The sequence below is a fragment of the Enhydra lutris genome, unplaced genomic scaffold, assembly GCF_002288905.1.
Source record: "Enhydra lutris kenyoni isolate GAN:26980312 unplaced genomic scaffold, ASM228890v2 scaffoldscaffold7, whole genome shotgun sequence".
Taxonomy (NCBI): Eukaryota; Metazoa; Chordata; class Mammalia; order Carnivora; family Mustelidae; genus Enhydra; species Enhydra lutris.
Window position 1 is genome coordinate 13,552,933 of NW_019154091.1, and position 12,662 is coordinate 13,565,594.

The 12,662-nt window shown below is 37.4% G+C and overlaps 1 protein-coding gene across 1 annotated transcript in view; it reads left to right on the forward strand.

The window, feature by feature from the left end:
- The window catches only part of LOC111142249 (ATPase plasma membrane Ca2+ transporting 1), a 125,604-nt gene that overhangs the window by 83,463 nt on the left and 29,479 nt on the right, over positions 1-12,662 (forward strand). The window contains exons 6-11 of the mRNA XM_022495296.1: positions 945-1,085; positions 3,601-3,639; positions 4,389-4,550; positions 6,441-6,655; positions 9,071-9,313; positions 10,661-10,902. Of these exons, the coding sequence (XP_022351004.1) occupies positions 945-1,085; positions 3,601-3,639; positions 4,389-4,550; positions 6,441-6,655; positions 9,071-9,313; positions 10,661-10,902 (1,042 nt within the window). The remainder of the gene's footprint in view (positions 1-944; positions 1,086-3,600; positions 3,640-4,388; positions 4,551-6,440; positions 6,656-9,070; positions 9,314-10,660; positions 10,903-12,662) is intronic.

Consider the following 12,662-nt stretch of genomic DNA (forward strand, 5'->3'; position numbering starts at 1 on the left):
AACTGGCATTGTAGTAGAAGAATATGCAATTTGTCCCTTGACCAAGCTGGATTGAATCTTTGTCTTGCCACTTAATTGTTGTATAACCTTGGGCAAATGTTTAGAAAATAAGAAAAAATAATGCCTGCCAACTTTCAAGGTGGTCGTAAGGGATAGTCAGAATACAATCGACGTCCCCATTTCTGTTCCATAGCTTTCTGTCATGGCATTTTATGTTAGAGTAATGGATGAAAGGTTTGAAGGGTTGATTGATCTCAAGGTGAAGACTTTGGATTTAATCCATTAGCGTAGAATCAGAGGTCTTTGAGCCATGAGACATTAGTGAAAAAATTCACGTTTTAGAGAGATTAAAACTGACGTCAGGACAAATTGGAAAGATGGACTAGCTAGGAGGCTGTTGCAATAATGTAGGCTGGCTGGGTTGAAAGCTGGTTTAGGAAGAGATACGGGTTTGGGTGCGGTAAATAGGGCAGTTTGTTGCTGTGGAGTCCTTTTGGTTATAAAAGCACATTTCTTTTTAAGCAGTGTGTTTCTCAGAAGTGTCAATAATGATCATTGTAATAATTTTACAATTAAAATTAATGTGTATTCCTTGAATGCCCACAGATCCCAGGCAGTGTGCAAAGGCACTTTACATGTGTGCCTTTATTTGAGTCTCACTGTTTTTATTAAGGGTAGGTACTCTTATCCTCATTTTATGGGTGAGGAGTTGAGATGTGATAAGCTGACCAATCTCTCATGAGTGGTGGAGTGCACTTTGAATTCAGATGAAATGGATTACAGAGTGAAACCCTTTAGCCCAAGAATGTAGGTTATTTAATGTCTTATTGAAGTTATCTTACTAAGTACTGTATATGAAAGACAGTAGGACTAAAGTTTGAAACGTGAAGGTAGGAGGGAAAAAACCTAACAATTTTAAAAAAGTAAATTTTCTATTGCTGTAGGTACTCATGTAATGGAAGGCTCTGGAAGAATGGTCGTTACTGCTGTAGGTGTTAATTCTCAAACTGGAATTATCTTTACCTTACTTGGAGCTGGAGGTGAAGAGGAAGAAAAGAAAGATGAAAAGAAAAAGGAAAAGAAAAGTAAGATCAGCAATATTCTGTGAGAATTGGTATTTGGAAATAGAGCAACTGATTATAAGAACGGGCACAGAAAAAAATATACTTATTTTATGAGTTCTGATACGAAACGTTCTATAAAAAGTTACTCATTGTAGTCCTTTCAAATAGTAGAATTAGTGGAGTCTCTTCCATTTCCCAATTTTTCTTGTAGACGTCACAGTCCATCAAGGGCTTTTAGCGAATGCATCAGTCCCTTTTACCGTGGCCAGACAAATTCAGCATCTCCTCGAACACTTTCATAGGCCTTTATTGTTTTTCTTTAGCCTTAGTGTCTTTCCATTATCTGAGGAGCAAAGTGAATTAAACTCTCACTTCCAATTTGCTTATCTCTTCTGCTTCTTCAGTCATAATTTTGTCAACCATATCACATTTTGGTCTCCTTGAGCTTTTCATCTATTTCAGGTTTTCTACTGTTCACATTTTCCCCATCTATACTTAAGTCGGTGGTTTCTGGACTTAAGACAAAGACTTCCCGTTGACACTTACTCTCTTTATTACATTTAGCCCAAAGTATTAGATAACAAGATTTTAGAAATTTGATCTCAACCCATTGTATCTGCTGTCCCTGCAAGTGATCTGTCCTCAGCAAAAATTGATAACCGTAGTTTAACCACAAGCATTTTACCAGAAACTGTCATGGGTAGGGAGACAGCTCAGAATTACGCAGCTGGAGGCATGTTACTTTTCTTAAAAAGCCCTCCCCATCCTGCTCTAAGTATCTGCTGTACCACCCTTTTCTCCCACTCAGGTTTGCGCCTACACAATTCTTTTTCTTTAGGGTGACAGCAGTTTACTGTGGTTTAGCCACTTGGATTTACTTAATTTTACTTAGGAGAGTAAGTCCATATTTCTCTCTTACACATAAGTATTTTGAGATCTTCTAAAATAAAAACCTTGCTAAAATCTTGGTTTGCTTTAACTACAACCACGATTTTAATATTTGGATATTTTATTTTTTGGCTTTCATCTTCAGCTGCAAAATTTTTAGTGCAAACAAAAACGTACTTGAAAACTGACTGCAAGTGAAGGTTAGCAAGACCCCCCATTCTAAGTTCTCTTGTCTCAGTCCTTCCATAGCCCTCCGGGGGCCTCTTTAGGTTTCTTAAGGTGGAGTGCAAGGCAGTTTGAAAACCAGGGATAATGATACCACTTACTCAATACTATGTGCGTTATCTCCTTAATCCTTAAAACCTTAGGACGTAAAGATGAGAAACCTGCTGAGATGCTGGGCTTGCTCCAGGTCAGAGATCTAGTAAGTGGCGGATCAGACCTGCTTGTCTGGCTCTTAACCAGACACTGTGCTGCATCCTAATTTATAGGAATCAAAGGTCAATGGACCCTATTTAAAAAGGAAGGGGAGTTTGCATCATGACTTGATTCTTGTTGACCCCACTGTGTCTTTTCTAACAAGCACTATATTTTCTAAGATCTTATATCTCTTTTTTGATTAAACCAGTCAAAAATATTCTCAGGAATGAACATATAACTCATTGTCTATCATTTTTGATTCTTGGGGTTGTGTTTTTTTGTTGTTTTTTTTTTTCCTTCATGAAGTGGGGCATTTTTCCATCTGTGGACGTCAGCCCTTCTCTCATTCTCTTGACTGCTTTGGCTATTACCCAAAAGCAGTTGGGGGTAATCTTTCTCCTTTCCTTCCTAGTCTAGAATGTGGCTGTCTGGTTCCTCTGAACTCAGAGCCTGTTGAAAGTATCTAGATACTATCTCCTCATCTATCATGAACAGCTGTTCCCTCTTGATTCTCTTCCATGTTTCCCAGTTTGAAGATAGCTCTTCTAGATAGAGAAGGTAGGAGAAAAATTGGCTGAATGGGCTCTGCCTCCTTTCTCATTTTCAGTATTCCACTGCCTGCTCCAAACAATAGATGTATTCCCTCCTTGATTATTTTATTGCTTTAGACCGTTCCCAAGCTTGTTTTTTCCAGATTGAAACTAATTTGCTGAATTGTCTTAACTGGTACTCCTACCGGCCCATTCTTTTTATTCATACTCTAATTTTACTTACTTGCCTCTCCTGTCTTTTCTGTGTGGGTTTTGTGCCCCTTCCCAACACAGCTCTCCCCTTCCCAGCACAGCTCTCCTGTGTGCCTGTTATCTTCATGACATGTCTCCCTCCCTCCCTACCCCTGCCCTTTTCTCCTTTCTTAGAATTACATGTGTATTTAGTTTGAGATCTTCTGGTACCATATTTGGGTTCATTGCAGCATATAAAAGAGTAAAGTCTTATGGAGAAATCGCAAAGGTATAGACGCCCCAAATTATTTTGGAGTATTTTCCTTAGTGAAGACCTAGGAGGTGATCGACCCAGCAGGTCATTGCAAGCCAAACGCTTTCTATCTGTACAAGCACATACCATTGTGTAACAATTCTGTTATAGAAATGTGAACTACCTCTGTATAATTCAGCATGGCTGTCTTTATTTCCTTTGGAAAGCTTTAATTCCCATTTTGTTCCTACAGATAAGAAACAAGATGGAGCTATTGAGAATCGCAACAAAGGTAAGTTCACAAGGATGAGTACAGTAAGCTTGTTTTCATTGTATACAAAAGTATATCTACTGTATACCGTATTCATCCAAAAGTAGGATACATGTGGCGGGGGAAATCAACAGTTTATGTTAACGTGGGTTGACTTCTCTTCCTGCCAGTGCCTTAGTCATTTTGCCTTTACAGTGGCAATAAGATTTTAACTGTGATTTGTGGTAGTAAGCTAAGAAAAATCCAGATGTAGATAGCTTTCAACTTAAGCACTTCAACTTTTTTAACCTTCGTTGTTATAATATTGCTAGGAAAAATGTGTAAGAAATAGAATATACAACTGAAATGGTTTCTTGCGCTTACTTAGGTCTGTAAACATGTGCATTTTTCTATATGGTTTACACATAATGTTCTACAATCTGGGAGGGATTTATAGCGTTTGGAAATGAACCTTATCAAACACAACACGAGGGGAGAGAAATGATTTTGGTATTTAGTTCTTACTTTAAGGATCCCACGTTTCTTCTTCTCCCTCATGCCTATTACCTGGCACAACATTCTCAAATGTGATACAGAGATTCACAACCTAGTATCACTATTGTCTTATTTTCTTTGGCTAGACATAGATACCCATGCACACACAAAGCCGAATATTTAAATCTTTTCTAGTTTCTATAAGAAACTAATACGTTTCTAAAATCGTTTCAAAATATTAATAGTTTTGTGTGCGTTAAAAAATGTAGTGAGGTTTTATTTGCTCTTCTATGTAGCGAAAGCCCAGGACGGTGCAGCCATGGAAATGCAGCCTTTGAAGAGCGAAGAAGGTGGAGATGGTGATGAAAAAGACAAAAAGAAAGCAAATTTGCCAAAAAAGGAAAAATCTGTCTTACAAGGGAAACTTACAAAGCTGGCTGTTCAGATTGGCAAAGCAGGTATGATATACAGAAGAAAATAAGGTGTTTTGCTTTTAAAATATGCTGACTTTCTGCTTGAAAATGGCCTTTAGACCCACTTAAGTCTGCAAATTGTTGCTTTTTGAGTGGAAGTGGGTTTAAAAATATTTTCAGTTTTATCCACAGACTACCAGGTCTTTGAGTTTTGAAGATCCTTGTGGTGTCATTGCAGCTGAGGGGCTCTTACCCCATTATACATGGAAGGAGCTAGCAGTAAGGGGTGAGGTTAGGGTTAGTGCCAAAGACCGCCCATACTCTCATGTCTGAATTTCTCAGGATTTCTGGGAGTAGTAGAGAGAGTGCTAGTAGTGCCATTGGTTACTCAAAGCAGATTACCCAACTATATTTTATTTTATTTTTTTCAAAGGAGTGATTGATTGAAGAGAGAGAGAATCAGGGAGAGAGTGCGTGTGAGGGAGGAGAGGGGCAGAGGGAGGGAATCCTCAGTCCTCCCTGCGGAACACAGAGCCTGAGGCAGGGCTCATCTCAGGACCCTGAGATTATAACTTGAGCAGAAATCAAGAGCCGGACACTTAATCGACTAAGCCACCCAGGTGCCCCCCAACTTTATTTTAATAAAAAGAAATTTCACCACACATTTTGCTCATCTTTTTATTGACTATGAAGAAAACGAGATACATGTTTTTCTGAAAATCACACTTAAATTGAATGGATTAGCTGAAGTACCATCCTGGTGAGGCCAAAGTTACTAAATTGCTATCCTCACTAGAAATACCTGTTAATACAACCACTTTGAGGTGGAGAAAAGAAGCAGAAGCCGAGCTCTTAGCTAAAAACATAGCATGCCTTCTAGCAATATCATGTATGTGAAGGAACATGCGGATAAATCAGCATATACTATTAAAATCACTTAGATTGGGGCACCTGGGTGGCTTGGTCAGTTAAGTATCTGCCTTCGGCTCAGGTCGTGATCCCAGGGTCCTGGGATCGAGCCCCATATGGGCTCCCCGCTCAGCAGGGAGCCTGCCGGGGAGCCTGCTTCTCCCTCTCCAGCTCCCCTGTGCTTGTGTTCCCTCTCTCGCTGTCTGTCATAAATAAAATCTTTAAAAAAAAAAAAAATCACTTAAATTACATAATTCTACTTAGGAGTATGTGGGAAAAGTGAGGTTTTTGCTCCCGTTCTGAATAAGTTTATCCAACAGCAAATACCTGCTTTCTGTAATGTATAGCTAAGGGGTAAATACTACCTCAGTTTTGGGGAAGGGGTAGATTTAAGGTAGTTGGAGTATTAGGTGCAGATATGTGGACTGGTCTTATTTTTCAATACTCATCTGTAAAAGGCTGAGTCGTCAGCAAAATAGGTAAATGGTTTGTAGAACGTGAAGAACTGAGGATAGATAACAATTGAGAGAATTAATTTTTTTAATAAAAAACATAGGGTTGAATATTTAATTCCAAGTCTCCCCATCAGTCAGATTTCTACCAGTTTCACATTCAGCAGTAAGCAATTGCCAGCGTATGAAGTACCCATTTATTCTAAGCTTTTGGTATTTCTTTGTCATTACCTGTTATTTTGTCTTAGCTTTAGTAGAAGGCCGAAGATACAAGTAAGTCTAGGAAAGAATCATAAACACTTTTCTACCAGTTCTCCTGGGGACAGGGCTATACTCGGAAGGAGAAATTAAATCTGACAATGCCAAATGATGAGTTAGTTGCAAAAAAAAAAAAAAAAAAAAAGGTAACAATTTCTCAGAGACATTAAAGTAAGTATTTTCAAACCAGTGGTAATTTCTTCCAGTGGCTAATATGTAATTGACAATGGGGAGTGTCTGGACTACTGAAATAATGGCATTTTTTTTCTTTTTCTTTCTTTCTTTTTTTTTTTTTTTTTTTTAAATATACGGAAAGGTTTGTTGATGTCTGCCATCACGGTTATCATTCTAGTATTATATTTTGTCATTGATACATTCTGGGTTCAGAAGAGACCATGGCTTGCAGAGTGCACACCAATTTACATACAGTATTTTGTAAAGTTCTTCATTATTGGAGTCACGGTTCTGGTGGTTGCGGTTCCAGAGGGTCTCCCCCTGGCCGTCACGATCTCCCTGGCTTATTCTGTCAAGGTAAGCAGAAAACGGTGAAGTCGATTTACTAAGTTTAAGGCTTTAGCTGGTGGAGAAAATTGACACCTGTGGTGCCTCTTTTCTTTCTGATTTTGAAAGTAAGAGTCTTCCAGAAATGCATAGTCTCCTTTAGAAATGCTGTCACAGGTCCTGCCCCTGCCCAGAGTTGAAGGTCTCGAACACTTCGGGACGTACATGTTTCCTCGCAGGCAGCCTTGACCCAAACTGAGCACAACCCTGCTAGGCAGTGTCTACCTTCAGTTTCACTGTATGGCAGCTTTGTGGCAAGTCATAGCACCTCCCTTTTCCCCGTCTGTAAAATTAAAGGAAGAATGCATCGCACTGACCTGGAGGAACACAGCATAGATGCATCTCTTAAGTCCAGCCTTCTCGGGCCTTCTTGTTTCTGCTCGTCTAACCTCATCACAACAAATCCAACTTCCACACAGTAGGCGGACCCCGGTTCCTGGAGTAGGATTCAGCTCTATCATTTCCTTGTGTAAAATGCCAGTGACTTCTCGTCACACTTACAAAAAAACCCAAGCTCCCTCTGGCCCGCAGGGCCCAGCCAGTGTGGCCCTGTGGACCTCTCGGTGCTTCTCTGGTCCAGCCTCACCAGCCCCCTGACATTTGTCACATAGTCCAGGGTCCACTCGCTCTGTCCTGTGAATCACCGGCTCTTCCTATACTGAGTCTCTTCTGGCATCAGTTCCCAGTTGCCGAGTAGAATGCTGAAAACGAGCTTTGATGCCTTTGCTCACTACGGTTTACTTAAAGTTGTAATCTGGTTGAAAATTACTCATTTATTTTAGTTAATTTTATATCTTATATGGAAAAGGTGAATTGGATTTTCAAAGAGGTTTAGCTTTGGGGGCAATTTGGATCTTTCAAAATGGCTTTGCAGGTAAAATCATACTTAACGGGCAGAATGCCGCTCTTGTCAATTTTCTGGTGTTAAATTAGCAGTTCTTAAGTAGTATTCCTGATGGCGCTGAGCCGTATGAACAGTCACGGTTTCCGCTGGCGCCCTCTGAGCCTGTGAATTCCTGCGTCTTATACAGTTAACCTGTCAGGATAAGAATATTTTTTGCTTATTGTTTGTTTTCTTTTCAGGCATTTGACATTTTCATTTCAAATGGCAGATGTTTCAATATGATGAAATACAGTGTAATACCTATTTGTCTTTTTTTTTTTTTATGTTTTGAAATAATTAGAATTGGGAGAAACAGTTATTTTATCAATACTGTCCGTTCATCTTGAGTAGTCATCAATGACATTAATTTTTCAGTGGATCAAAAAGATAGAGGCAGAATTAATTTACATTCATAGGAAATGAATAAGAGCATTTTAGCTGCTGTTCTTTAATCTCTTTATTAAAAGTGTTTAGTCCAAATGTTACCACTTAACGTTGTTCTTCTTCTTGGAGGTGTGTAATCTTTCTGGATCCTTTATTAGTACTTTGTGAAATTGAGCACTTTTTTTTTCACTGTAGAACTTCATTCTTTTAATCTTCAATATTCATGCAAATCACAAGTAATCTGAGAGGTACACCTCTTCCCCATATTTATTTCTTCAAAGGAACCAGTTTCTGCAGTATCTTGTGTATAGTCACAGGCCATACTTGTGTATCTTGTGTAGTCACAGGCCACACTTTGTAAACTAGCTCTGGAGTTTTTTAACCCATTCTACATTTTTGAAAATGAATTATCAAGCATTTTAACTTAAATGCCTTTTGGGGCTGCTGTGAAAACTCTTCGGAGTTTTTTAAAGACTATTTTGTTCTTATAAATAAGAAGAAGAGATTATCCTAAGGATGAGAATGCCAGGTGTATCAGCATATAGAAAAGATAAAAATGACCCATTCTGGTTTTGATACATTATATCAGTCTATCAGAGTAAAAAAAATCAGATAACTGTATGCCTACCAGTTCTGTATTTTAACTGATAAAAGCTACTTTTTCCTTGGTGATTTGTCTTCCATCTTATAAGGAGAAAATTTAATCCTTAAAAGTCATATACTTTTACGATGCCATAAGTACCTCTGTAAGTGGAATACAGATTGTCATTGCTTTTACATTAGGTGAAGACACTTCACAGAAGCTTTTGGAGGCGTATAGTCAACATAATTTGCGTATGAGTACAAGTAATCTGTATTCATGTACTAAATTATGTTATGCATTGGTTAAAAAAAAATGTAACCCCAGAAAGCTAATATGCTCTTCAGCTTATTCAAATAGGTTAAATATACTAAAATTCTTCCAGTATTAAATTTATAAATGCTTTATACTGTATATCTGTATATAGCTGGGAGTTTTAATTCTTAATTTAAAGTACTTTACAATTTTATGTAATGAGTTGATTGGTTTTGTATGTAGCTTAACTAGGTTGGGTTTTTTTTTTTTTTTGTCTCTATAGAAAATGATGAAAGATAATAACTTAGTAAGGCATCTGGATGCTTGTGAAACCATGGGAAATGCTACAGCTATTTGTTCAGATAAAACAGGAACATTGACAATGAACAGAATGACGGTTGTTCAAGCTTACATAAATGAAAAACACTATAAAAAGATTCCTGAACCAGAAGCTATTCCACCAAATATTTTGTCCTATCTTGTAACAGGAATTTCTGTGAATTGTGCTTATACATCAAAAATATTGGTAAGGTTTCTTTAATAATTTGTATATGAAAATTAATTTTTATATAATAATAGATTATGTGTAGCTCTTCAGACCTACCCTTATTATATATAAATTGGAGAACTGAATGTGTTTTTTAAGTTACATAAGTTAGATAATGTATGTAAGTTTCTGTTATACAGTTTATGTCACAAGTAAGACTTGTTGATCAACTTACACCTTGTTTACTTGCATTTTCCTCCTCCTGTATTTTGAATTTCCTGTGTTCAGAAACTCTCAAGCCTTATAATAAGTTCTTAATTTTAAATTCTTACTAAGTTTATTTTGTGAAAGACCAGGCTATCTTATTGTAGAAAGTCAACTGTCAATTTTCTAGAGAAAAATTTGAAGCCAGATTTCAACTTAAATGAATATGTTCTTATATATGCTTGCTGTATGCTCTGTTTGGTTTCTCAGTACATCCTGCCAATGCCATCATCCTTAGACTTTTTGAAATTAATTCAGTAAAGTAATTCTAGACTTTGTGCTGCCTTAGAATAAAATATTTTTAACTTTGCAAGTTAAAAGTCTTATTTGCAATATAAAGTATGGAATTGCTTGAGTTGATACGTGTTCTAGTGATTCATGGGTGAAGAACCGAATTAATGCTACAAATTTTCTAGTGAAAATGTGCATGAATTGGATTATTAAACTGAAAAATTATGAGATCCTGGTTCTAGATCTAGCTTTGCCTTTTACTAGCTGAAAGTCTGAGCTTTACTTTCATCAATTGTTAAGTTAAAGATGATCACATCTGGCCTTATTACTGTAGTGATAGTTATATATAAGGTGGTATTTGTGAAGATACGATGAAGGAAATAAAGCTTTTGTATATGTTTAAGGCAACAGTGCTTTATTTTAATGCATATACTTTTAAGTTTAAAAAACTTGTATAGTAGATTTAATTTTGAACTATATAACATAAATGTTTAATGAAAACAGGAAGAGAAAAGGAAAGGAATTAAAATTTATTAAATCTCACTGTGTGTCAGGAGCCAACTTTAAACTTCACATGCCTTATCTCACTTAATTCTTGGGTCATAAGTGTACCTGTTTTCCAGATGCTGAAGCCAGGGACCACAGCAGTGGGGTAATTTGCTAAAAATTCACATAGCTAGTAACTGGCAGGGCTGAGATTGGAATCCATGTCTTTCTCGCCCCAGAGATCCTTTCTACCATACCTTTTTGTGTCCCTCTTTGAAATGCCGATATTACTAGAAGTTTCCTATGTAGTTTTGTTTTAGAATGTCACATTCTATTTTACATTATAAGTTAAACTGTCATAGAGAAACAAGATGATACTAGCTTCTAAACCTTTTTCTCTTATAGCCACCAGAGAAAGAGGGTGGATTACCTCGTCATGTTGGTAATAAAACTGAATGTGCCTTGTTGGGACTTCTTTTGGATTTAAAACGAGATTATCAGGATGTTAGAAATGAAATACCAGAAGAAGCACTGTACAAAGTCTACACCTTCAATTCTGTTAGGAAGTCCATGAGTACTGTCCTGAAAAATTCAGATGGAAGTTTTCGAATATTCAGCAAGGGTGCATCTGAGATAATTCTGAAAAAGTAAGAGTAAAATGCTTAGATGAATAAATTGCTCACTGTAGTTGCTTTATGGAATACCTACTATGTTGTTATTGTTGCTGTTTCCTTTTTTGTGAACATCAGGCATTTGATAGGACCTCAGAGCTTTTCAGCATATTTTAATGGTATCTAGGTATTTGCCCATGGTATTCTGCCTTTTTTGTACTTCTGTTTCTTTTATTTCATAGTATTTTGCTGGAGGGAAAATGTGCCCATTACATTAAGTCTGATAGACTTAATAAAATAAACCTCAATCTTTGCTTTTAGACGTGTTGATTCCGTTGTTACAGAGGATCATGAAAAATAAAGGCCTCCTGGGAAGAAAAATTCAAGTCTAGATCTTCAATACCACATTGTAGATAGTGAGCTCGAAAAATGTGATGAAAGAATTATAGATAAGTTTTTAGAATAGCAGAGCATTAACACTAGATCTTCAGAATTCTCCTCTTATATCAGAATGAGGTTTTTTATCTGTGCTGCTGCATTGTGATACTTAAATATCTTCCTGTCATTTTAAATGATCGTCTTTCTGTTTTACTGTCCTTTTACAAACCAGTAGTTTCAATTTTGACATTACACACTTAAGTAAAATTTCTCTGATGTTTGTATGTTTTTAATAGGTGTTGAAATTAATTTGGTTTCCTTAATTCCAATAGAGAATTTAAAAACGTAACGTAAGAGCAGCTTTGGAGAATCAGAGCTCATCTGAACTTAGGCATTTAAAGTATTTTTACTTTTAATTTGCTTATATGTAGATTATAATCCAATGTTATCTTAATGAACACTTGACAGATTATATTCTAATAGGTTTAAGAGACAGGTCTATAAATAAATCACTGAAACGCAGCACATGACAGATGGTTACAGAGTCTTAAGATGAGATCATTGTCATATGAGAGATGTGGCACTTCAGCTAGGTTTTGGTATGAAGAACATCAAGGTGAAGGAAGCCACATCAAAGGAAAGGAGGCGGGAATACATAGCCCATATCGGGGAGGTAGCTGGTCGTATAGTTCATCTGGGTAGTAATGGGCCTTTGTGATACACAGACCACATAGAGCCTTTTTTTTATTGAACACTTGGTTATCTGATGTCAGTGTGAAAGGTTAGAAATCTGTTTTCATCCTATGCGTTGCTGAATGGCAGATAGGTGATACAGGGAAGATTTTTGTACCAAAACCAGTCAAGCCTTTTGACCACCAGCTCTGAGACAGTGAAATGAAAGGACGCATGTGAAACACCTAGCTTGGGGTCCAATAGCTAGTAGTCCCCCTGTAATATTTACATTTTGTTGTAGGGGTTCTTACACGTTAGGTTAAGCAGGAAAAGTTAAGTGGGTCAGAGGATACAACTGGAGTGGTTTTTTTCATCAGGTGGTAGAAGGAGCAAATCTGTGATGGAAGATAATTCTTACGTCAGGAAGGAATGTGGGTTGGGGGCAAGGAGAGGATGGACTGGAAACAGATAATAATTTAAAAAGCTATTACAGTAGCTCTAGCTTGAAGTAAGAGCCAGGAGAAGGCAGTAGCAGGGTGGGAACAGAAAGGAGAGGCAACATTGAGGAGACTGTTAAGAGGTCCAATATGTGGGACTTAGGAGCTGATACTGTGTAGGTGATGGGAAAAGGAAGCGTGCAGGTGAGATTTTTAGATTTACGTGGAAATGACTGGGGCGGGTGTTGATACGGAGGAGGCAGCGTTTAGACTTGCATGTGGTAGGTCTAAGGTGTTGCTCCAGCATCC